At 39.9% G+C, this 27,736-nt stretch overlaps 1 protein-coding gene across 2 annotated transcripts in view; it reads right to left on the bottom strand.

The window, feature by feature from the left end:
* LOC129017761 (coiled-coil domain-containing protein 144A-like) overlaps nt 1-27,736 on the bottom strand; it is a 125,980-nt gene that overhangs the window by 64,482 nt on the left and 33,762 nt on the right. Inside the window, exons 8-11 of one of the 2 annotated variants that reach the window (XM_054458492.2) lie at nt 21,878-22,249; nt 13,817-13,948; nt 6,534-6,670; nt 1,078-1,158 (exon numbers count right to left, since the gene is read on the bottom strand). In XM_054458492.2, coding sequence (XP_054314467.1) covers nt 1,078-1,158; nt 6,534-6,670; nt 13,817-13,948; nt 21,878-22,249 — 722 coding nt within the window. The remainder of the gene's footprint in view (nt 1-1,077; nt 1,159-6,533; nt 6,671-13,816; nt 13,949-21,877; nt 22,250-27,736) is intronic. The other variant, XM_054458493.2, reaches the window with a different exon arrangement.

Here is a 27,736-nt window from a genome sequence, read left to right as displayed (position 1 = left end):
TTGCATGTTTATTATTTCACAATTTTAAATACTCTTCATATGATAGTTTAAATTTCAGGTCACTATTTATATGTTCAGTTGTGCTAATATGTTACATTTCTGAACCAATGCTGAAGGAAAAAACTCTTACCATAAAACTCTACATGAATAAGCACTTTAAGGACAATTAGTTTGCTAAAAATCTATAAAAGATAATGAATCAAGCTTTCAAAAACTTAGACATACAAACAAAATTAAATCTCATAAACATGTTCTTCTTGTCCGTATCATTCCCAGCAGCATACAAACATATTCTAAAAGCTTCTATTTTAAAAAAAAAAAAAAGAAAGAAAATCCCCTTGAATCCCACATTCTTCTTCATTTATCACTCATTTCTCTATTGCCTTTCCCAATAACGGTTCCCTCAAGGGGTGTCTATGCTTATCCACTATAGTGAGGATTCCACGGCAATTATTTATTGAAACTGCTCCTTGTCACAGTCACCAGCCCTCATTGTAATCAGTCTTTCAGCATTGATATAGTTGAGTATTCTCTAGCTTTGGCAGACTACATTATTCTGTTTCCAGGAAAAGTAACCACTGCAAATGTTCTTTCTCAGAGAAATAAAGAACTTATACATTTTAACTTCTTTCATCCTCATCTATTTAACTTAATCTGCTGTCATCATCTACTTGTAGCAGACCATGAGTTACTAAATTAGCCTTCTCAAACACTGGTGTAATCACAGACTATTTTGAGGTCCATTTTTTATTTTCATATTTCTTTACTTCCTTGATATGTAACGCAGTACCAGAAGTTAAAAAAAAATCTATAAAAAGCCAATGTTTTATAATAATTCTACTGATAATGAATAAAAAAATTTTGTAAAATTCCAACTCTTCCCCATCTCAATTCATTAATTTAAAAAACACAGTTATGAATTACCAACAACATATAAAGAAATATATATTTCCTGCCTCAAAAACCAGGTAATATGCAATTATGATACAATGTGTAGTTTAAAAGTTGATATATGAAAAGTTATATTTTAGCACAAGGAAGGCATTACAGAAGAGGCAAAATATAAGAGGAGCTCACCAGGGAAAAACAGAGAAAACTGCTCTACTTGGAGAATGGAATGAGAGCACAAAGATTAGTCCCATGGAGTCTAGGTGTTTCCTAGGAATTTGAAAGGAAAAGTGTAAAACACAAGGAAACTAAGAATGGAAGATGAATGCTATACTAAAAAGTTGGAGTCAGCCGGGCACAGTGGTTCACGCCTGTAATCCCAGCACTTTGGGAGGCTGAGGCGGGAGGATCACGAGGTCAGTAGATCAAGACCATCCTGGCCAACATGGAGAAACCCCGTCTCTACTAAAAATACAAAAATTAGCTGGGCTTGGTGGCATGCCTGTAGTCCCAGCTACTTGGGAGGCTGATGCAGGAGAATCGCTTGAACCCAGGAGCCAGAGTTTGCAGTGAGCTGAGATTGCCACTGCACTCCAGCCCTGCGAAAGAGTGAGACTCCGTCACAAAGAAAAAAAAAAGCTGGAGTCCACTGCATACAGGCAATGACTCTTACACATGAACTCATATTTAGATCTGTGCTATGTTTTGGGTTTTGTTTTTAAATATAATGTTTAAACAGTTTAAACAAAGTTTTAAAAATAACAGGCACATATAACATGAAAGAAATCAGGAAAACTTCTTGGGAAGAAAAAAATCTTACTGTTAAAATTCCTAAATGTCATTATAGTCATTATATATATATAGTTCAAAAGTAGCAATATTCTGATTAGTTATAAAAGTTTGTTTGAAAATAAAATAATTTGGTAAATTTCCTATATGTTTAGTCTAGTATTTAGTCTTAATATAAAAAACTGGATTTGCCAGCAGAAAATTGAAATTTTTTTTTATGAAGTAAACACACATTATATCACTATCATTGCATGGAACAGAAAGTGAACCAAAAAAAGATTAAGGAATAAAAAAAAGAGTATCACTATCATATAAATACATACATTAACAAAGAGACAAACATTTCCCAGTGGAGATTATGTTAGTTTAGCAGAAGTCTATGAAAATAACAAAAACTGAAATAAAACTAATAATTGCTTTTTATTAGTTTGTTTTTAACTATGTAGAGATTTCTTCTGGTTAAGACAAAGCATCAAAAAAATGAGATCTTCCTGAGAGCAATTATTAAACAATTCCTCTTGACCCATACTTCCAAATTAAGTCTATAGTTCTGGAATATGAAATCATTTTCATTTTAAACATAGTTGATGGAAGGCAATTTTTAAACAGAAAACTGCAGTTTAAAGTTGCCTCAAACTTAGGAAAGAACTGACCTGTAGCCATGGTAGTAACAAGCAACCACCCACAGCCAGTTGTAAATACAGTCAATCAATCAGTGACCCTTGGCCTCTGTCACCAACCAGTATCAATGTGGGCCTCTTGCTTCGGAAAGACAGCCAGTCAAGCACAAACTCACTCCAATCCACAAGCCTGGGAGTGTTAACCAACCCACAGCAGCCTCACTCAGATAGCCATGTTTCTCCAGATGATGTCAACCCTCTTATGCTGCTGAGAGTCTGCCAATGCTTCAAGTCCGCTGCTCCCACAACCCTATGTAAGATCAACAGCTGCTCTGTCAGAATACAGATTGCCTGATGAGCATAGCTCTCTTATAGAAAGCAACACATTCCAACTTGGTCTTTTAACTTCAAATACTGAAGGTTCATAATTGCTTGGCAACAATTTTTAACTCCATTAAATTTACCACCCTTGTATTTTAATTGTCTTTATAAATTACCAGTGAAGTTTGTAACTCCTTTGATCCCTTTTATCAGAAGTGAAACTGTCATGATCATTAGTAAAAGAATAAATAGTGAGTAACCACAATATTGAGCTTTTCTCTCTAAATGGAAAACTATTAACATAAAGAATGTAGCTTATTACAAAGAGCCAAAAAATCCAAAAATGCATATAATCACTAGGCAAAAGTGTTAGAATGAGCCCATGTCAAGCCTTTTTTTTCTTTTTTTTTTTTACGTGAGAATCAGTCTAATGTTTAAAACAATACATTGAAGGGTAAACTCCACTTGCTCATTTAATAAATATTTATTGAGTAGCTACTTATTGCATGCTAGGCCCTACTCCTACTTGTGGGAGTGAAATAAACACAATAACAGTAGATAGATTAGGCAAAATATACAGTGTTAGGGGAAAAAAACTAAAGCAGGAAAATGAAATGTTTACAGGTTTGAGAAGAGGGGTGGTGGGAATTTTAGGATGGCCAGAAAAGTCCTTACTGAGAAAGGGGCTTTTAAGTAAAGAACTGAAGGAATGGAAAGAAAAAGCCAGGAGGCTATTTGAGGAACAGGCATCCCAGACACAGGGAACCGCCCAGTACAGAGGTGTGCCTGGGGTGTTTAAGGAACTGTGATAGATAACGAAGCGCAAGAAGTTCAGTGTAGCTGAAGCACAGCAAAGGGAATAAGAAACAGAAGTTTAAGTGAGAGAGAGAACAGGGCATCTCGTGTGTTGCCTTCTAGGTATGAGGAGGAACCCTGACACTCAGAGTGAAACGGGAAGCAATCAGATGGGTCTGAGCAGAGGAATGACATCATCTGACTTAAGTTTTAAATACAGCCACTGAGTTAAGGATTGATGAAAAGAGGATTCTTTTTAAAAAACACAAAGACCAATTAACAGTCTATTACATGCATCTAGACAGCAGATGGTGGTGGCTTGGCCATGAAAGATATGACTGGCTTCTGGATATATTCTTCAGGTACTCCTGACAAGATCTGCTGACAGACTAGATGTGAGGTGTCAGAGAGAGAGGTGAGTCAAGGACCACACCTTGGTTTCTAGCAGAGCAACTGCAAGAGTTGCATTAATGCAAGTAGGAAAGACTATGTGAGGGGTAGGTATGAGAAAGAATATCGGTACCCCAATCTTGGACCTGTTAAGTTTGTGATACCCAACAGTTTGTGACCAATCAAACAGAGATGTCAAGTAGGCAGACTGGTATAGAAGTCTAGAATTAAGGAGAGAGATCTAGGCTGGAGACACGCATTTGGAAATCAATAGCACACACAAGGTAGTAAAAGTCATGAGAAAGAAGATTGAGGACTGAGTCCTGGGACATATGAGTCCTGGGACATATCAATGTGTAAAAGGTGGGATATGGGAAGAAGGCAAAACAGACCGTGACAGATGGACTAGAAAGGCAGGAAGAAAAGCCAGGTGAGCGAGTGAGATCCTGAAAGCCAAGTGAAGACACTGTTATGGAAGAGAGAGTTTTCCGTTGGGTCCAATATTGCTGACAGGTTAAATAAAATGAGGTCTAAGAAACAATGTCTAGATTTACAAATCAGTGGTAAACTTCAGAACAACAATCTTGGAAGAGTGGTGGGAGTGAAAATTACTGGTGTCAGCTCAAGAGTGAATGGACAGGAAATCTGAATCCGTGAGTATAAACCATTCTTTCAAGGCCAACATACCTAGGGGCATGACTGTAGATGATCTAATTTTCTTCTTGTTTAGCTATGTTTTTCAGTTCTTATGTAACTACATACTATATTTGTACCCTTTAAAAGTTTTTACAATGATATCTATGTGGCATTTTTGAAATGCCAGATGAAGGTATTAAATAAAAAATTCATTAACTTATAAAACCAAAAGGCCTCTTGAACATTTCTAGATTATATAAACTGATTATCATTTTGCTCCTGCTTATACATAAAGATGAAGGAAGATTAAAAGTTTCAGAAGAAGCATTTCTTGCTTGATAAAAATCATCTAACTCTAGAATATTTTATACACATCAAATATACAAATTAATAGTCAAAATATGGAATTCTATAATAAGAATAAAAGGGGACAAGTGCAGAAAATAATCTTATTTTGTAAACCAAATTTGTTGAAATTATATGAAGCCACTGTTGAAAAATATGGTGTGCTTCCTACTGAAATACATTATCTTTTAAAAGGAAGGATAATGGCATGCATGGAGGGTACCTTTAAAAAGAGGATTCACTGCATAACAGCACCTTGGTTTTAGCACAAGGGTCAGCAAATTGGTGCTTGTGGGCCAAATCCATCCCACTGCCTATTTTCATAAGGAAATTTCCTTGAAACACAGCCATACTTATTCACTTTATAATTCACAAAGCCTAAAATATTTACTAACTGGCTTTTTACAAAAAGAGCCGTCCAACTCTTGGTTCAGTAGATCTAAGATCCTCTGATGTATTTTAGTAAGTTTTACCCAATATATCAAAATGCTTATACAGAATATGAATCCCCATGTGCAATCTCTTAGCAATATTCAGATTAATTTGAGGATCTGGTATTTCAGCACTCACACATTGAGAACAAAAAACAAAAAATTTAATAACTAGAATTCTGTTGCTAACAAGGTACAGTGTCAGTGTAGCATGTCTAGCTTCCTTTTGTAACTCAGCAGATATTACAAGAATTCCAACAAAACTGGCCTAAGATGTGTCATCAAACTAAAGGCTTTAAATAGACTTTAATTGTGAAATAATCAGTACAGTCCAGGTCTAACAACTTCATTTATTAAAATGATTGCATACTACATTATTTTCTGGGTATGACAACTGTACTATTTCTTTATTGCTAAGGATTCAGGCCATCTCCAACTTTTTGATATTACAATGCTATAATAAATATCCTTATACATAAATATATATGTAACATATATATATATAAAAAATCCTTAACATAAATATATCATATATACTTAATATTATATATATATTTAACCTATTAGCCTATTGTATGTTATATACTACATGTAATAAATGTTCTTAACACATATGTGTATGTGTTTACACAAGTCATATTTTCCTGTAGGATCACGTCCCAAAAGTGAAGTTGTTAGGTTAAAAAAGTGACATATTTGAAATTTTGATACACGCTACCAAATTACCCTGCAAAAATGATTCATTAATTTCATTTAACAGCAGTGTACGAAAATGCCATCTTCACATTCGTGAATACTTGCTATTTTTTAAGTGAAATATCAATATGATTGGAAAACATGGTATCTCATTATTAGTTTACATTTTTCTGATAACCAAGGAAGGCTGAATATCCTCATAAAAGTATAAAATTTGTTCATCATGAATATTAACCCAAATTCGGATTCATTTCATAGCATATAATTATCTCCTGTTTTGTTGTTGTTGTTGTTGTTGTTGTTGTTTTGAGACAGTTTTCCTCTTGTTGCCCAGGCTGGAGTGCAATGGCGTGATCACGGCTCACCGCAACCTCTGCCTCCCGGTTTCAAGCAATTCTCCTGCCTCAGGCTCCTGAGTAGCTGGGATTACAGGCATGCACCACTACACCCGGCTAATTTTGTATTTTTAGTAGAGGTAGGGTTTCATCATGTTGGTCAGGCTGGTCTCAAACTCCTGACCTCAGGTGATTCACCTGCCTTGGCCTCCCAAAGTGCTGGGATTACAGGTGTGAGCCACTGAGCCTGGCCAATTGTCTCCTGTTAAATGTTGCTATAGGCTTACCTGTCATGCCCTTTATTCTTCTTCCTAGGAAACTGCTGATTTAGTCCCTCATCATCATTGCCAGCAGCAGCACCATGAGTTAGGTTTCCTGATAATTCTGTGCTATTACTTCTGTGCTTCTCTATTTCTTCTTCAACCTTGAGTGAGAGTTTGATGTTAAGGATGAGTGTTATTGCTTTATTCAATGCAAATAACTTTTTTCTGTTTTTATTGATTTCATCACTTGACTCGGTTTAATTATCATAATTATAGTCATTAAAATATTTGGTGCTTACTTTAATTTTATCATATCTGGAACTATTATCATATAACTGTAATTATTATAATTTTATCATCAACATTTTTGTAAAGTCAGCTTCATTTCTGTTTCAATGAATGAGACAGAATTTTCCAAAATTTCAACAAGGGCCCTTCTTAACTTTGTGTTTTTATTCCCAACCACCCTTCACTATGTATTATGAATTTTTACCTCACTTGACTGGCACAAACACACAAATAAGAAGACAAAGACACAAAGCATGTCTTCTTCTGTTGTTGCCACTTGGATTTCACATTAAACAGCCAGAATGAGAGGATGTGACACTGTGGGGCTTTAGGAACAGAAAGGAAGCTTTCCCTTTTCTGCACTAAGCGATTCTTTTCCTCTACTAACTTTGGTCTTTTTTTTTTTTTTTTTTTTTTCATTTGAATCCTGGGATATCAAAAGGTGAAGAAGCTTACTGAAATACAAGTCTGCCACAACACAAAAAGCAGAGTGAAACTGCTGAGCTAGTGTGGAATTCTGAAAATGACATGCTTCCCAAATTTCACATTCAATAGCCATAAAAGTCTATAGCTGGAGGATATGAAGTATAAAAATCTACTATAGCCCACTGTCTATTGATAACTGGGCTAAAGCCAAAAAAGAGTAAATGATTGATCCAAAGCACCTAAAGTGCCATTACCTAGCATTTTGTGGCACCAAAAGAGATGATACAATTCCATAATGCTGAATCAGACAAATTCTGCAAATTAATCAGATATGTTAAAAGTGTGACTTAGGTAAAATAATTCAATGTCTTAGCAAAGGTAGGAGAACTGCCCTAATGAATGTAGAAGAACTGCCCTAATGAATGATGCCAGCTTTTCACTTTGGCATCATATATTAAGTTTTTGATGAGCATTTATGCAATTTATATGGAAAAATATATATGGCAAAACTTAACTGTGCTTTAATAAGCAACATAACATAAAGGTGTGTTTCAAAAGAAACAGTGGAGAGTGGTTATATTAACAAATATATTGGGCTTCCGTTCCAAGACGGCCGAATAGGAAGAGCTCTGGTCTGCAGCACCAAGCATGATCAACGCAGAAGATGGGTGATTTCTGCATTTCCAACTGAGGTACCTTGTTCACCTCATTGGGACTGGTTAGACAGTGGGTGCAGACACAGAGGGTGAGCCCAAACAGGGTGGGGCATCGCCTCTCCCGAGAAGTGCAAGGGGTCAGAGGATTTCCCTTTCCTAGCCAACGGAAGCCGTGAGAGACAGTACCTGGAAAAACGGGACACTCCCGCCCAAATACTGCACTTTTACAATGGTCTTGGCAAACGGCACACCAGGAGATTATATCCTGTGCCTGCCTCAGCAGGTCCCACGCCCATGGAGCCTTGCTCACTGCTAGCACAGCAGTCTGAGATTGACCTGCCAGGAAGCGGCCTGGCAGGGAAAGGGGCGTCTGCCACTGCTGAGGCTTGGGTAGGTAAACAAAGAAGCCGGGGAAGCTCAAACTGGGCAGAGCCCACCAAAGCTCAGTAAGGCCTACTGCCTCTAGACTCCATCTCTGGGGGCAGGGCACAGTTGAAGAAAAGGCAGCAGAAACTTCTGCAGACTTAAACCTCCCTGTCTGACAGCTCTGAAGAGAGCAGTGATTCTCCCAGCACAGTGTTTGAGCTCGGAGAATGGACAGACGGCCTCCTCAGTGGGTCCCTGACCTCCGTGTAGCCTATCTGGGAAACATCTCCCAGTAGGGGCCAACTGACACCTCATAAAGGCGGGTGCCCCTCTGGGACGAAGCTTCCAAAGGAAGGATCAGGCAGCAATATTTGCTGTTCTGCAATATTTGCTGTTCTGCAGCCTTCGCTGGTGATATCCAGGCAAACAGCATCTGGAGTGAACCTCCGGTAAACTCCAACAGACCTGCAGCTCAGGGACCTGACTGTTAGAAGGAAAACTAACAAACACAAAGGAATAGCATCAACATCAACAATAAGGACATACACACCAAAATCCCATTTGTAGGTCACCAACATCAAAGACTAAAGGTAGATAAAACCACAAAGATGGGGAGAAACCAGAGCAGAAAACCTGAAAATTCTAAAAACCAGAGTGCCTCTTCTCCTCCAAAGGATCGCAGCTCCTAGCCAGCAACGGAACAAAGCTGGATGGAGAATGACTTTGACGAGCTGACAGAAGTAGCCTTCAGAAGGTCGGTAATAGCAAACTTCTCCGAGCTAAAGGAGGATGTTTGAACCCATTGTAAGGAAGATAAATATCTTGAAAAATGATTAGATGAATGGCTAACTAGAATAAACAGTGTAGGGAAGACCTTAAATGACCTGATGGAGCTGAAAACCATGGCATGAGAACTATGTGATGCACGCACAAGCTTCAATAACAGATTCCACCAAGTAGAAGAAAGGGTATCAGTGATTGAATTTCAACTTAATGAAATAAAGTGAGAAGAGAAGTTTAGAGAAAACAGAGTAAAAAGAAATGAACAAAGCCTCCAAGAAATATAGGACAATGTGAAAAGACCAAATCTAAGTTTGATTGGTGTACCTGACAGTGATGGGGAGAATGGAACCAAGTTGGAAAACACTCTTCAGGATATTATCCAGGAGAATGTCTGCAACCTAACAGAGGCAGGCCAACATTCAAGTTCAGGAAAGACAGAGACCACCACAAAGTTACTCCTCGAGAAGAACAACCCCAAGACACATAATTCTCAGATTCACCAAGGTTGAAATGAAGGAAAAAGTGTTAAGGGCAGCCAGAGAGAAAGGTCGAGTTACCCACAAAGGGAAGCCCATCAGACTAACAGTGGATCTCTCGACAGAAACTCTACAAGCCAGAAGAGAGTGGGGGCCAATATTCAACATTCTTAAAGAAAAGAATTTTCAACTCAGAATTTCATATACAGCCAAACTAAGCTTCATGAGTGAAGGAGAAATAAAATCCTTTACAGGCAAGCAAATGCTGATTTTGTCACCACCAGGCCTGCCTTACAAGAGCTCCTGAAGGAGGCACTAAACATGGAAAGTAACAACCAGTACCAGCCACTGCAAAAACTTGACAAATTGTAAAGACCATCAATGATAGAAAGAAACTGCATCAACTAATGGGCAAAATAACCAGCTAAACTCATAATGACAGGATCAAACTCACACGTAAAAATATTAACCTTAAATGTAAATGGGCTAAATGCCCCAATTAAAAGAAACATACTGACAACTTGGATAAAGAATCAAGACCCATCAGGGTGCTGTATTCAGGAGACCCATCTCACGTGCAGACACACACAGGCTCAAAATAAAGGGATGGAGGAAGATCTACCAAGCAAACAGAAAGCAAAAAAGAACAGGGGTTGCAATCCTAGTCTCTAATAAAACAGGCTTTACACCAACAAAGATCAAAAGGGACAAAGAAGGGCATTACATAATGGTAAAGGGATCAATTCAACAAGAAGAGTTAACTATCCTACATATATATGCACCCAATACAGGAGCACCCAGATTCATAAAGCAAGTCCTTAGAGACCTACAAAGAGACTTAGACTCCCGCACAATAATAATGGGAGACTTTAACACCCCACTGTCAATATTAGACAGATCAATGAGACAGGTTAACAAGGATATCCAGGACTTGAACTCAGCTCTGCACCAAGCAGACCTAATAGACATCTACAGAACTCTCCACCCAAAATCAACAGAACATACGTTCTTCTCAGCACCACATCGCACTTATTCCATAATTGACCACATAGTTGGAAGTAAAGCACTCCTCAGCAAATGTAAAAGAATAGAAATCACAAAAAACTGTCTCTCAGACTACGGTGCAATCAAATTAGAACTCAGGATTAAGAAACCCACCCCAAACCGCACAACTACATGGAAACTGAACATCCTGCTCCTGAATGACTACCGGGTAAATAACAAAACGAAGGCCAAAATAAAGATGTTCTTTGAAACCAATGAGAAAAAAGACACAATGTACCAGAATCTCTGGGACACATTTAAAGCAGGGTGTGAGGGAAATTTATAGCACTAAATGCCCACAAGACAAAGCAGGAAAGATCTAAAATTGACACCCTAACATCACAGTTAAAAGAACTAGAGAAATAAGAACAAACAAATTCAAAAGCTAGCAGAAGGCAAGAAATAACTAAGATCACAGCAGAACTGAAGGAGATACAGACACAGAAAAGAAACCTTTCAAAAAATCAATGAATCCACGAGCTGGTTTTTTGAAAAGATCAACAACATTGATAGAATGCTAGCAAGACTAATAAAGAAGAAAAGAGAGAAGAATCAAATACATGCAATAAAAAACAATAAAGGGGATATCACCACTGATCACCCAGAAATACAAACTACCATCAGAGAATATTATAAACACTTTTACAAAAATAAACTAGAAAATCTACAAGAAACGGATAAATTCCTGAACACATACACCCTCCCAAGACTACACCAGGAAGAAGTTGAATCTCTGAATAGATCAATAACAGGCTCTGAAATTGAGGCAACAATCAATACCCTACCAACCAAAAAAAGTCCAGGACCAGACGAATTCACAGCCAAATTCTACCAGAGGTACAAAGAGGAGCTGGTACCAATCCTTCTGAAACTATTCCAATCAACAGAAAAAGAGGGAATCCTCTCTGACTCATTTTAGGAGGCCAGCATCATCCTGATACCAAAACCTGGCAGAGACACAACAAAATAAAAACAGAATTTTAGACCAATATCCCTGATGAATATCAATGTGAAAATCCTCAATAAAATACTGGCAAACCGAATCCAGCAGCATATCAAAAAGCTTATCCACCATGATCAAGTCGGCTGCATCCCTGGGATGCAAGGCTGGTTCACCATACGCAAATCAATAAACATAATCCATCACATAAACAGAACCAATGACAGAAACCACATGATTATCTCAAATCGATGCAGAAAAGGCCTTCGACAAAATTCAACAGCCCTTCATGCTAAAAACTCTCAATAAACTAGGTTTTGATGGAACATATCTCAAAATAATAAGAGCTATTTATGACAAACCCACAGCCAATATCATACTGAATGGGCAAAAACTGGAGGCATTCCCTTTGAAACTGGCACAAGACAGGGATGCCCTCTCTCACCACTCCTATTCAACATAGTGTTGGAAGCTCTGGCCAGGGCAATAAGGCAAGAGAAAGAAATAAATTGTATTCGATTAGTAAAAGAGGAAGTCAAATTGTCCCCGTTTGCAGATGACATGATTGTATATTTAGAAAACCCCATCGTTTCAGCCCAAAATCTCCTTAAGCTGATAAGCAACTTCAGCAAAGTCTCAGGATACAAAATCAATGTGCAAAAATCACAAGCATTCCTATACACTAATAACAGACAAACAGAGAGCAAAATCATGAGTGAACTCCCATTCACAAATGCTACAAAAAGAATAAAATACCTAGGAATCCAACTTACAAGGGATGTAAAGGACATCTTCAAGGAGAACTACAAACCACTGCTCAATGAAATAAAGCAGGATACAAACAAATGGAAGAACATTCCATGCTCATAGATAGGAAGAATCAATATCGTGAAAATGGCCATATTACACAAGGTATTTTATAGATTAAATGCCATCCCCATCAAGCTACCAACGACTTTCTTCACAGACTTGGAAAAAAACTACTTTAAAGTTCATATGGAACCAAAAATGAGCCTGCATTGCCAAGACAATCCTAAGCAAAAAGCACAAAGCTGGAGGCATCACGCTACCTGACTTCAAACTACACTACAAGGCTACAGTAACCAAAACAGCATGGTACTGGTACCAAAACAGAGATACAGACCAAAGCAACACAAAAGAGTCCTCAGAAATAACACCACACATCTACAACTATCTGATCTTTGACAAACCTGACAAAAACCAGAAATGGGGAAAGGATTCCCTATTTAATAAATTGTGCTGGGAAAACTGGTTAGCCATGTGTAGAAAGCTGAAACTGGATCCCTTCCTTACACCTTAGACAAAAATTAATTCAAGATGGATTAAAGACTTAAATGTTAGATCTGAAACCATAAAAACCCTAGAAGAAAACCTAGGCAATACCATTCAGGACATAGGCATCGGCAAGGACTTCATGACTAAAACACCAAAAGCAATGGCAACAAAAGCCAAAAAAATAGACAAATGGGATCTAATTAAACTAAAGAGCTTCTGCACAGCAAAAGAAACTACCATCAGAGTGAATGGGCAACCTACAGAATGGGAGAAAATTTGTGCAATCTACCCATCTGACAAAGGGCTAATATCCAGAGATATTAAACAAAGAACTTAAACAAATTTACAAGAAAAAAACAAACAACCCCATCAAAAACTGGGCAAAGGATATGAACAGATGCTGCTCAAAAGAAGACATTTATGCAGCCAACAAACATATGAAAAAATGCTCATCATCACTGGTCATCAGAGAAATGCAAACCAAAACCACAATGAAATCATCTGTTACTACACACAATTAAAGATTTACAGAACCAAACAGCATGATTTCATAAGCTATTCCTAAGTGGAAAAACAGAATGGACCAGATAATTGATAGAGAAAAAACAGATTCCTTTCCAAGATGCCCGAATAGGAACTGCTCCAGTCTGCAGCTCCTAGCGTGATAGATGCACAAGATGGGGGATTTCTGCATTTCCAACAGAGGTACCTGGTTCATCTCACTGGGACTCGTTGGGAAAGTAGCTGCAGCCCAAGGAGGGTGAACCGACGTAGGGCAGGACATCGTCTCACCATGGAAGCTCAAGGGGTCGGGAGATTTCCCTTTTGAAACAGAATGTCCTCTGTGGTGTTGGACACCAGTGACTGCCTGGAGATCCCTGCTTTGGACTGGATGTCTGATACTCTCCTTTCTTGTCCCTCCTCCCTCTTTTCTGACTCCAAGTCCCCTCTTTCTTGTCCCAGTTCATCTTGGGGCATCTGGTCGGTTTTCTCCTCAAGCTCTTCCAAGGGCTGCCTTGCAGGAGAACTAACCTGTTGTTTCTCAGGACTGATTTGATCCAAATCAAGAAATTCAAGTTCTGTGCTCAGGACTGTTAAAAGCTCATCTGTTTGTGCATCCTCTGATTGTAAGGAAGGCTCTGACTTGCTATCTCTTTGGGTTTTCTTTAAAAAGAAATAAAAGATAATGATGCCACATACAGTAAAATACATATATTAAAGTGTATACGCTTGTTGTTGAAAAATATTTAAAGTGGTTACAATGGAATTGCAAGTTCCAACAGTTTGAGTTAAACAGATAAACCCAAAAACATGAAAGCACAATAAACAGATTCATTGGCCAGGAATATTTGCTGCATCTCTCAGGGCTTGACACTTTTTTTTTCTTTTCCTTTTTTTTTTTAGTAAGAGATGAGGTCTCACTATGTTGCCCAGGCTGGAATGCAGAAGCTGTTCACAGGTGCGATGGCACTACTGATCAGCACAGGAGTTACTTATGACCTGCTCCATTTCCGACCTGGGCCAGTTCACCCTTCCTTAGCCAATGTGGTGGTGCCCTGCTCCCAGGAGGTCACCATATTCATGCCGAACTTAGTGTGAACACCTGATCGGCATAGCACACTACGGCTCCGAACTCCTGGGCTCAAGCAATCCTCCTGCCTCAGGCTCCCGAGTAGCTGAGACTACAAGTGTTTGCCACCATGTCCGCCAGATACATTTTTATATCTCTTCTTAGTCATTGCTTCCTTTCTACTGTATTCCCATCTTATTGTTAGCTGCATCTCATCTTTATGTCAGTAAAAGGAAAAAGCCCTCAAGCTCATCGCATTTCCTTTAGCAATTTTCTTGATGCTTCTCCTGGTTCTGAAGGTCACATGATATACGGCTAAATGAGTTTCACAATCCATATACCACTTGGAAGACTGACAGAGAGACTTAGGTCAATTAAGAAACAAAGATTATGAGAAAGTTTTCCTAAACTCCTATTACTTAGAAATCATCTGTTACTACACACAATTAGAGATTTACAGAACCAAACAGTATGCTTTCATAAGCTATTCCTAAGTGGAAAAACAGAATGGACTAGATAATTGATAGAGAAAAAACAGATTCCTTTCCAAGATGCCTGAATAGGAACTGCTCCACTCTGCAGCTCCTAGCGTGATAGATGCACAACATGGGGGAGTTCTGCATTTCCAACTGAGGTACCTGGTTCATCTCACTGGGGCTGGTTGGAAAGTAGGTGCAGCCCATGGAGGGCGAATAGAAGTAGGGCAGGACATCGTCTCACCACGGAAGCTCAAGAGGTCGGGAGATTTCCCTTTCCTAGCCAAGGGAAGCTGTGACAGATGGTACCTGGAAAAACAGGACTCTCCCACACAAATACTGTGCTTTTTCAACAGTCTTAGCAAACAGCACACCAGGAGATTATATCCTGCACCTGGCTGGGCGGGTCCCACGCCCACGGAGCCTTGCTCAATGCTAGTGCAGCAGTCTGAGATCAACGTGCCAGGAAGCACACTGGCAGGGAAAGGGGCGTCTATCATTGCTGAGATTTGGGTAGGTAAACACAGAAGCCAAGGAAGCTCAAACTCTGTGGAGCCCACCAAAGCTCAGCAAGGCGTACTGTCTCTAGATTCCATCTCTGGGGACAGGGTATAGCAGAACAAAAGGCAACAGAAACTTCTACAGACTTAAACATCCCAGTCTGACAGCTCTGAAGACAACAGTGGTTTTCACAGCACGGTGTTTGAACTCAAAGAATGAACAGACTGCCTCCTCAGCGGGTCCCTGATCCCCGTGTAGCCTATCTGGAAGACCCCTCCCAGTAGGGGCCAACTGACACCTCATACAGGTGGGTGCCCCTCTGGGACGAAGCTTCCAGAGGAAAGATCAGGCAGCAATATTTGCTGTTCTGCAATATTTGCTGTTCTGCAGCCTTCGCTGGTGATACCTAGCCAAACAGCATCTGGAGTGGACCTCCGGTAAACTCCAACAGACCTGCAGCTCAGGGACCTGACTGTTAGAAGGAAAACTAACAAACAGAAAGGAATAGCATCAACATCAACAATAAGGACATACACACCAAAATCCCACCTGTAGGTCATCAACGTCAAAGACCAAAGGTAGATAAAACCACAAAGATGGGGAGAAACCAGAGCAGAAAACCTGAAAATTCTAAAAACCAGAGTGCCTCTTCTCCTCCAACGGACCGCAGCTCCTACCCAGCAACAGAACAAAGCTGGACGGATAATGACTTTGATGAGATGACAGAAGCAGCCTTCAGAAAGTTGGTAATAACAAACTTCTCGAAGATAAAGGAGGATGTTCGAACCCATCGTGACGAAGCTAAAAACCTTGAAAAAACATTAGATGAATGGCTAACTAGAATAAACAGTGTAGAGAAGACCTTAAATGACCTGATGGAGCTGAAAACCATGGCACAAGAACTACCTGACGCACGTACAAGCTTCAATAGCAGATTCCATCAAGTGGAAGAAAGGGTATCAGTAATTGAAGGTCAACTTAATGAAATAAAGTGAGAAGAGAAGTTTAGAGAAAAAAGAGTAAAACCAAAGGAACAAAACCTCCAAGAAACATGGGACTATGTGAAAAGACCAAATCTATGTTTGATGGGTGTACCTGAAAGTGACGCGGAAAATGGAACCAAGTTGGAAAACACTCTTCAGAATATTATCCAGGAGAACGTCCCCAACCTAGCAAGGCAGGCCAACATTCAAATTCAGGAAAGACAGAGACCACCACAAAGGTACTCCTCGAGAAGAGCAACCCCAAGACACATAATTCTCAGATTCACCAAGGTTGAAATGAAGAAAAAAGTGTTAAGGGCAGCCAGAGAGACAGGTCAAGTTACCCACAAAGGGAAGCATATCAGATTAACAGTGGATCTCTCAACAGAGTCTCTACAAGTCAGAAGAGAGTCTTCTGGCTTGTATTCGACATTATTAAAGAAAAGAATTTTCAGCTCAGGATTTCATATACAGCCAAACAAGCTAAGCTTCATAAGTGAAGAAGACATAAAATGCTTTACAGACAAGCAAATGCTGAGAGATTTGGTCACCACCAGGCCTGCCTTGACTTACAAGAGCTCCTGAAGGAAGCACTAAACATGGAAAGGAACAACCGGTACCACCCACTGCAAAAACATGACAAATTGTAAAGACCTTCGATGCTAGGAAGAAACTGCATCAACTAAGGGGCAAAATAACCAGCTAACATCATAATGACAGGATCAAATTCACACATAACAATATTAACCTTAAATTTAAATGGGCTAAATGCCCCAAGTAAAAGACACAGACTGGCAAATTGGATAGAGTCAAGACCCATCGGTGTGCTGTATTCAGGAGACCCAACTCAAGTGCAGAGACACACATAGGCTCAAAATAAAGGGATGGAGGAAGACCTGCCAAGCAAACAGAAAGCAGAAAAGAACAGGGATTGCGATCCTAGTCTCTGATAAAACAGACTTTAAACCAACAAAGATCAAAAGGGACAAAGAAGGGCATTTCATAATGGTAAAGGGATCAATTCAACAAGAGGCGCTAACTACCCTACGTATATATGCAAACAATACAGGAGCACTCAGATTCATAAAGCAAGTCCTTAGAGACCTACAGGGAGACCTAGACTCCCACACAATAATAAAGGGAGACTTTAACACCCCACTGTCAATATTAGACAGATCAATGAGACAGAAGGTTAACAACCATATGCAGGACTTGAACTCAGCTCTGCATCAAGGAGACCTAATAGACATCTATAGAACTTTCCACCCAAAATCAACAGAATATACATTCTCCTCAGCACCATATCGCACTTATTCCAAAATTGACCACATAGTTGGAAGTAAAGCACTCCTCAGCAAATGTAAAAGAACAGAAATCACAAAAAACTGTCTCTCAGACCATGGTGCAATTGAATTAGAACTCGGGATTAAGAAACTCACTCCATACCGCACAACTACACGGAAACTGAACAACCTGCTCCTGAATGACTACTGGGTAAATAATGAAATGAAGGCAGAAATAAAGATGTTCTTTCAAAGCAGTAAGAACAAAGACACAACGTACCAGAATCTCTGGGACACATTTAAAGCAGTGTGTAGAGGGAAATTTATAGCACTAAATGACCACAAGAGAAAGCAGGAAAGATCTAAAATCAACACCATAAGGTCACAATTAAAAGAACTAGAGAAGCAAGAACAAACAAATTCAAAAGCTAGCAGAAGGCAAGAAATAACTAAGATCAGAGCAGAATTGAAGGAGACAGAGACACAAAAAAAACCTTTCAAAAAAATCAATGAATCCAAGAGCTGGTTTTTGGAAAAGATCAACAAAATTGATAGAACACTAGCAAGACTAATAAAGAAGAAAAGACAGAAGAATCAAATAGATGCAATAAAAAATGACAAAGGGGATATCACCACCAATCACACAGAAATACAAACTACCATCAAAGAATGCTATAAACACCTCTATGCAAATAAACTAGAAAACCTAGAAGAAATGGATAAATTCCTGAACACATACCCCCTCCCAAGACTAAACCAGGAAGAAGTTGAATCTCTGAATAGACCAATAACAGGCTCTGAAATTGAGGCAACAATCAATAGCCTATCAACCAAAAAAAGTCCAGGACCAGACAGATTCACAGCCAAATTTTACCAGAGGTACAAAGAGGAGCTGGTACCAATCCTTCTGAAACTATTCCAATCAATAGAAAAAGAGGGAATCCTCCCTGACTCATTTTAGGAGGCCAGCATCATCCTGATATCAAAGGCTGGCAGAGACACAACAAAATAAAAACAGAATTTTAGACCAATATCTCTGATGAACATCAATGCAAAAATCCTCGATAAAATACTGACAAATCAAAACCAGCAGCTCATCAAAAAGCTTATCCACCACGATCAAGTCGGCTTCATCCCTGGGATGCAAGGCTGGTTCACCATACGCAAATCAATAAACATAATCCATCACATAAACAGAACCAATGACAGAAACCACATGATTATCTCAAATCAATGCAGAAAAGGCCTTCAACAAAATTCAACAGCCTTTCATGCTAAAAATTCTCAATAAACTAGGTATTGATGGAACATATCTCAAAATAATGAGAGCTGTTTATGACAAACCCACAGCCAATATCATACTGAATGGGCAAAAACTGGAGGCATTCCCTTTGAAAACAGGCACAAGACAGCAATGCCCTCTCTCACCACTCCTATTCAACATAGTGTTGGAAGCTCTGTCCAGGGCAATCAGGCAAGAGAAAGAAATAAAGTGTATTCAATTAGGAAAAGAGGAAGTCAAATTGTCCCTGTTTGCAGATGACATGATTGTATATTTAGAAAACCCCATCATCTCAGCCCAAAATCTCCTTAAGCTGATAAGCAACTTGAACAAATTCTCAGGATACAAAATCAATGTGCAAAAATCACAAGCATTCCTATACACCAATAACGGACGAACAGAGAGTAAAATCATGAGTGAACTCCCATTCACAATTGCTACAAAGAGAATAAAATACCTAGGAATCTAACTTACAAGGGATGTGAAGGACATCTTCAAGGAGAACTACAAACCACTGCTCAACAAAATAAAGGACACAAACAAATGGAAGATCATTCCATGCTCACGGATAGGAAGAATCAATATGGCAAAATGGCCATACTACCCAAGGTATTTTATAGATTCAATGCCATCCCCATCAAGCTACCAATGACTTTCTTCACAGACTCGGAAAAAACTACTTTAAAGTTCATATGGAACCATAAAAGAGCCCTCATTGCCAAGACAATCCTAAGCAAAAAGCACAAAGCTGGAGGCATGATCCTACCTGACCTCAAACTACACTACAAGGCTACAGTAACCAAAACAGCATGGTACTGATACCAAAACAGAGATATAGACCAATGGAACAGAACAGAGGCCTCAGAAATAACACCACACATCTACAACTATCTGATCTTTGACAAACCTGACAAAAACAAGAAATGGGGAAAGGATTCCCTATTTAATAAATGGTGCTGGGAAAACTGGTTAGCCATATGCAGAAAGCTGAAACTGGATCCCTTCCTTACACCTTAGACAAAAATTAATTCAAGATGGATTAAAGACTTAAATGTTAGACCTGAAACCATAAAAAACCTAGAAGAAAACCTAGGCAATACCATTCAGGACATAGGCATCGGCAAGGACTTCATGACTAAAACACCAAAAGCAATGGCAACAAAAGCCAAAATAGACAAATGGGATCTAATTAAACTAAAGAGCTTCTGCACAGCAAAAGAAACTACCATCAGAGTGAATGGGCAACCTACAGAATGGGAGAAAATTTGTGCAATCTACCCATCTGACAAAGGATTAATATCCAGAGTCTACAAAGAACTTAAACAAATTTATGAGAAAAACACAAACAACCCCATCAAAAAGTGAGCAAAGGATATGAACAGAAACTGCTCAAAAGAAGACATTTATGCAGCCAACAAACACATGAAAACATGCTCATCATCACTGGTCATCAGAGAAATGCAAATCAAAACCACAGTGAGATACCATCTCACACCAGTTAGAATGGCGATCATTAAAAAGTCAGGAAACAACAGGTGCTGGAGAGGATGTGGAGAAACAGGAACACTTTTACACTGTTGGTGGGAGTGTAAACTAGTTCAACCATTGTGAAAGACAGTGTGGCGATTCCTCAAGGATCTAGAACTAGAAATACCATTTGACCCAGTGATCCCATTACTGGGTATATACCCAAAGGATTATAAATCATGCTAGTATAAAGACACACACACTCGTATGTTTATTACAGCACTATTCACAATGGCAAAGACTTGGAACCAACCCAAATATCCATCAATGATAGACTGGATTAAGAAGATGTGGCACATAAACACCAGGGAATACTATGCAGCCATTAAAACGGATGAGTTCATGTCCTTTGCAGGGACATGGATGAAGCTGGGAACCATCTTTCTGAGTAAACTATCACAAGGACAGAAAACCAAACACCACATGTTCTCACTCATAGGTGGGAACTGAACAATGAGAACACTTGGACACAGGGCGGTGAACGTCACACACCGGGGCCTATCATGGGGTGGGGGCGGGAGGGACAGCATTAGGAGAAACACCTAATGTAAATGACGAGTTAATGGATGCAGCAAACCAGCATGGCACATATATACCTATGTCACAAACCTGTACGTTGTGCACATGTATCCTAGAACTTAAAGTATAATAAAAAAATTAATTAATTAAAAAACAAAAAAGATATGAAGGCAGAAGAGGTGAGGCAAGAAGGGGAAGGGGTGGAATTGGTGGCTTGAAGGAGGAATTTTATAATGTGAGAGAGGAAAAGGAGAGGGGACAGGAGGGGAGGAGAGAAAAAGGAAAGGGGAGGGGAGGCTAAGAAGAGGGAGAGGAAGCGAGAAGGAAAGGGGGAGGAGGAAGCTGGGAAGAGGCGCGGAATGGAGTTTGAATCTCACATGTGACATAGCACCCTATGCAACAGACAAACTATGTCTGGAATTTCCTGCCTGCTGAGCAATACCACTGAACCCACATGCAGCTCTCAAGTTCATGTTCAGTCACAGATATTCCAGTCAGAGCTATTAACTGAACTTTAAAAGACACAAGTCTAGGCCAGGAGTGGTGGCACATGCCTGTAATCCTAGCACTTTGGGAGGCCAAGGCAGGTGGATTACCTGAGGTCAGGTGTTCAAAACCAACCTGGCCAACATGGCGAGACCCCATCTCTACTAAAAATACAAAAATTAGCCAGGCATGGTGGCTCATGCGCCTAATCCCAGCTACTCCAGAAACTGACGCACAAAAATCGCTTGAACCTGGGAGGTGGAGGCTGCAGTGAGCCAAGATCGTACCACTGCGCTCTAGCCTGGGCAACAGAGCGAGACTCCATCCAAAAAGTAAAAAAGATACAAGTCTATTATTAGTTTAAAAAGTATCCTTCTGCTGGTATCTTTCCCCCCACATGCATAAAATTCCCCTATTGCACAATACTCTCAAAGCGCTGGGGGAGATTTAAAAGCATTACACTTACCAAGGGATACACTGGGTCGCTTTTATCCTTTTGAAACAGAATGTCCTCTGGGGTCCTGGACACCAGTGACTGCCTGGAGATCCCTGCTTTGGACTGGATGTCGGATACTCTAATTTCTTGTCCCTCCTCTCTGTTTTCTGGCTTTAAGTCCCTTCTTTCTCGTCCCACTTCATCTTGTGTCATCCGGTCAGTTTTCTCCTCAAGCTCTACCAAGGGCTGCCTTGCGGGGGAACTAATCTGTTTTTCCTCAGGACTCATTTGATCCAAATCAAGAAATTCAAGTTCTGTACTCAGGATTCTTAAAAGCTCATCTGTATCCTCTGCATCCTCTGATTGTAAGGAAGGCTTTGACTTCCTACCTCTTTGGATTTTCTTTAAAAAAAAAAAATAAAAGATCATGATTCTACATACAGTAAAATACATATATAAAAGTGTATATACTTGTTGTTGAAAAATATTTAAGGTGGTCATGATGGTATTGTAAGTTCCAACAGTTTGAGTTAAACAGATAAACCTGAAAATATGAAAGTACAATAAACAGATTCATTGGCCAGGAATATTTGCTGCAGCTCTCAGGGTGGGACACCTTTTTTTTCCCTTTTCTTTTCCTTTTTTTCTTTTTTTTTTTTTTAGTAAAAGATGAGGTCTCACTATGTTGCCCAGGTTGGAATGCAGTAGCTGTTCACAGGCGCGATCCCACTACTGATCAGCACGGAAATTACTTATGACCTGCTCCATTTCTCACCTGGGTTGGTTCACCCTTCCTTAGCCTATCTGGTGGTGCACCACTCCCAGGAGGTCACCATATTGATGCCGAACTTAGTGTGAACACATGATCAGCATAGCACCCTATGGCCCAGAACTCCTGGGCTCAAGCCATCCTCCTGCCTCATGCTCCCTAGTAGCTGAGACTATAGGTATTTGCCACCATGCCCGCCAGATACATATTTGTATCTCTTCTTAGTCATTGCTTCCTTTCTACTGTATTCCCATCTTATTGTTAGCTGCATCTCATCTTTAAGTCAGTAAAAGGAAAAAGCCCTCAAGCTCATCGCATTTCCTTTAGCGATTTTCTTGATGCTTCTCCTGGTTCTGAAGGTCACATGATATATGTCTAAATGAGTTTCACAATCCATATGCCACTTGGAAGACTGACAGAGAGACTTAGGTCGATTAAGAAACAAAGATGATGAGAAAGATTTCCCAAACTCCTATTACTTAGAAATCATCTGTTTCTACACACAATTACAGATTTAGAGGACCAAACAATATGCTTTTCACAAGCTATTCCTAAATGGAAAATCAGAATGGACCAGATAATTGACAGAGAAAAAAAAGATTCCATTCCAAGATGCCCAAATAGGAACAGCTCTTGTCTGCAGCTCCGAATGTGACAGACGCAGAAGACAGGGGATTTCTGCATTTACAACTGAGTTACCTGGTTCATCTCACTGGGACTGGTTGGAAAGTGGGTGCAGCCAACAGAGGGCAATCTGAAGCAGGTCAGGGCATTGCCTTACCTGGGAAGCGCAAGGGGTTGGGAGATTTCCCTTTCCTAGCCAAGGGAAGCCGTGACAGAAGGTACCTGGAAAAACGGGACACTCCCACCCAAATACTGTGCTTTCCCAAAGGTCTTAGCAAATGGCACACCAGGAGATTATATCCTGCGCCTGACTCGGTGGGTCCCACACCCACGGAGCCTTGCTCACTGCTAGTGCAGCAGTCTGAGATCGACCTTCTAGGCAGCAGCCTGGCAGAGAAAGTGGCGTCTGCCATAGCTGAGGCTTGGGTAGGTAAACAAAGAAGCCAGAGAAGCTCAAACTGGGCGGAGCCCACCAAAGCTCAGCAAGGCCTACTGCCTCTAGACTCCATCTCTGGAGACAGGACATAGCTGAACAAAAGGCAGCAGAAACTTCTGCAGACTTAAACCTCCCTGTCTGACAGCTGGGAAGAGAGCAGTGGTTCTCCCAGCACAGTGTCTGAGCTGGGAGAACAGACAGACTGCCTCCTCAGTGGGTCCCTGGACCCCGTGTAGCCTATCTGGGAGTCACTTCCCAGTAGGGGCTGACTAACACCTCATACAGGCGGGTGCCCCTCTGGGATGAAGCTTGCAGAGGAAAGATCAGGCGACAATATTTGCTGTTCTGCAATATTTGCTGTTCTGCAGCCGTCGCTAGTGACAACTAGCCAAACAGCATCTGGAGTGGACCTCCAGTAAACTCCAACAGACCTGCAGCTCAGGGACCTGACTGTTAGAAGGAAAACTAACAAACAGAAAGGAATAGCATCAACATCAAAAATAAGGACATACACACCACAACCCCATCTGTAGGTCACCAAAGTCAAAGACCAAAGGTAGATAAAACCACAAAGATGGGGAGAAACCAGAGCAGAAAACCTGAAAATTCTAAAAACCAGAGTGCCTCTTCTCCTCCAAAGGACCGCAGCTCCTACCCAGCAACAGAACAAAGCTGGATGGAGAATGACTTTGATGAGATGACAGAAGCAGCCCTCAGAAGGTTGGTAATAACAAACTTCTCGAAGATAAAGAAGGATGTTCGAACCCATTGCGAGGAAGCTAAAAACCTTGAAAAAAGATAAGACGAATGGCTAACTAGAATAAACAGTGTAGAGAAGACCTTAAATGACCTGATGGAGCTGAAAACCATGGCATGAGAACTACCTGACGCACGCACAAGCTTCAATAGCAGATTCCATCAAGTGGAAGAAAGGGTATCAGTAATTGAAGGTCAACTTAATGAAATAAAGTGAGAAGAGAGGTTTAGAGAAAAAAGAGTAAAACCAAAGGAACAAAACCTCCAAGAAACATGGGACTATGTGAAAAGACCAAATCTATGTTTGATGGGTGTACCTGAAAGTGACGCGGAAAATGGAACCAAGTTGGAAAACACTCTTCAGAATATTATCCAGGAGAACGTCCCCAACCTAGCAAGGCAGGCCAACATTCAAATTCAGGAAAGACAGAGACCACCACAAAGGTACTCCTCGAGAAGAGCAACCCCAAGACACATAATTCTCAGATTCACCAAGGTTGAAATGAAGAAAAAAGTGTTAAGGGCAGCCAGAGAGACAGGTCAAGTTACCCACAAAGGGAAGCATATCAGATTAACAGTGGATCTCTCAACAGAGTCTCTACAAGTCAGAAGAGAGTCTTCTGGCTTGTATTCGACATTATTAAAGAAAAGAATTTTCAACTCAGAATTTCATATACAGCCAAACAAGCTAAGCTTCATAAGTGAAGAAGACATAAAATGCTTTACAGACAAGCAAATGCTGAGAGATTTGGTCACCACCAGGCCTGCCTTGACTTACAAGAGCTCCTGAAGGAAGCACTAAACATGGAAAGGAACAACCGGTACCACCCACTGCAAAAACATGACAAATTGTAAAGACCTTCGATGCTAGGAAGAAACTGCATCAACTAAGGGGCAAAATAACCAGCTAACATCATAATGACAGGATCAAATTCACACATAACAATATTAACCTTAAATTTAAATGGGCTAAATGCCCCAAGTAAAAGACACAGACTGGCAAATTGGATAGAGTCAAGACCCATCGGTGTGCTGTATTCAGGAGACCCAACTCAAGTGCAGAGACACACATAGGCTCAAAATAAAGGGATGGAGGAAGACCTGCCAAGCAAACAGAAAGCAGAAAAGAACAGGGATTGCGATCCTAGTCTCTGATAAAACAGACTTTAAACCAACAAAGATCAAAAGGGACAAAGAAGGGCATTTCATAATGGTAAAGGGATCAATTCAACAAGAGGCGCTAACTACCCTACGTATATATGCAAACAATACAGGAGCACTCAGATTCATAAAGCAAGTCCTTAGAGACCTACAGGGAGACCTAGACTCCCACACAATAATAAAGGGAGACTTTAACACCCCACTGTCAATATTAGACAGATCAATGAGACAGAAGGTTAACAACCATATGCAGGACTTGAACTCAGCTCTGCATCAAGGAGACCTAATAGACATCTATAGAACTTTCCACCCAAAATCAACAGAATATACATTCTCCTCAGCACCATATCACACTTATTCCAAAATTGACCACATAGTTGGAAGTAAAGCACTCCTCAGCAAATGTAAAAGAACAGAAATCACAAAAAACTGCCTCTCAGACCATGGTGCAATTGAATTAGAACTCGGGATTAAGAAACTCACTCCATACCGCACAACTACACGGAAACTGAACAACCTGCTCCTGAATGACTACTGGGTAAATAATGAAATGAAGGCAGAAATAAAGATGTTCTTTCAAAGCAGTAAGAACAAAGACACAACGTACCAGAATCTCTGGGACACATTTAAAGCAGTGTGTAGAGGGAAATTTATAGCACTAAATGACCACAAGAGGAAGCAGGAAAGATCTAAAATTGACACCCTAAGGTCACAATTAAAAGAACTAGAGAAGCAAGAACAAACAAATTCAAAAGCTAGTAGAAGGCAAGAAATAACTAAGATCAGAGCAGAATTGAAGGAGACAGAGACACAAAAAAAACCTTTCAAAAAAATCAATGAATCCAAGAGCTGGTTTTTGGAAAAGATCAACAAAATTGATAGAACACTAGCAAGACTAATAAAGAAGAAAAGACAGAAGAATCAAATAGATGCAATAAAAAATGACAACAGGGATATCACCACCGATCACACAGAAATACAAAGTACCATCAAAGAATGCTATAAACACCTCTATGCAAATAAACTAGAAAACCTAGAAGAAATGGATAAATTCCTGAACACATACACCCTCCCAAGACTAAACCAGGAAGAAGTTGAATCTCTGAATAGACCAATAACAGGCTCTGAAATTGAGGCAACAATCAATAGCCTATCAACCAAAAAAAGTCCAGGACCAGACGGATTCACAGCCAAATTCTATCAGAGGTACAAAGAGGAGCTGGTACCAATCCTTCTGAAACTATTCCAATCAATAGAAAAAGAGGGAATCCTCCTTAACTCATTTTAGGAGGCCAGCATCATCCTGATATCAAAGGCTGGCAGAGACACAACAAAATAAAAACAGAATTTTAGACCAATATCTCTGATGAACATCAATGCAAAAATCCTCGATAAAATACTGACAAATCAAATCCAGCAGCACATCAAAAAGCTTATCCACCACGATCAAGTCGGCTTCATCCCTGGGATGCAAGGCTGGTTCACCATACGCAAATCAATAAACATAATCCATCACATAAACAGAACCAATGACAGAAACCACATGATTATCTCAAATCAATGCAGAAAAGGCCTTCAACAAAATTCAACAGCCCTTCATGCTAAAAATTCTCAATAAACTAGGTATTGATGGAACATATCTCAAAATAATGAGAGCTGTTTACGACAAACCCACAGCCAATATCATACTGAATGGGCAAAAACTGGAGGCATTCCCTTTGAAAACAGGCACAAGACAGGGATGCCCTCTCCAACCACTCCTATTCAACACAGTGTTGGAAGCTCTAGCCAGGGCAATCAGGCAAGAGAAAGAAATAAAATGTATTCAATTAGGAAAAGAGGAAGTCAAATTGTCCCTGTTTGCAGATGACATGATTGTATATTTAGAAAACCCCATCATCTCAGCCCAAAATCTCCTTAAGCTGATAAGCAACTTGAACAAATTCTCAGGATACAAAATCAATGTGCAAAAATCACAAGCATTCCTATACACCAATAACAGACAAACAGAGAGCAAAATCATGAGTGAGCTCACATTCACAATTGCTACAAAGAGAATAAAATACCTAGGAATCTAACTTACAAGGGATGTGAAGGACATCTTCAAGGAGAACTACAAACCACTGCTCAACAAAATAAAGGA

The sequence above is a fragment of the Pongo pygmaeus genome, chromosome 19, assembly GCF_028885625.2.
Source record: "Pongo pygmaeus isolate AG05252 chromosome 19, NHGRI_mPonPyg2-v2.0_pri, whole genome shotgun sequence".
Lineage (NCBI taxonomy): Eukaryota > Metazoa > Chordata > Mammalia > Primates > Hominidae > Pongo > Pongo pygmaeus.
This window is presented reverse-complemented; position numbering and strand designations above follow the sequence as displayed.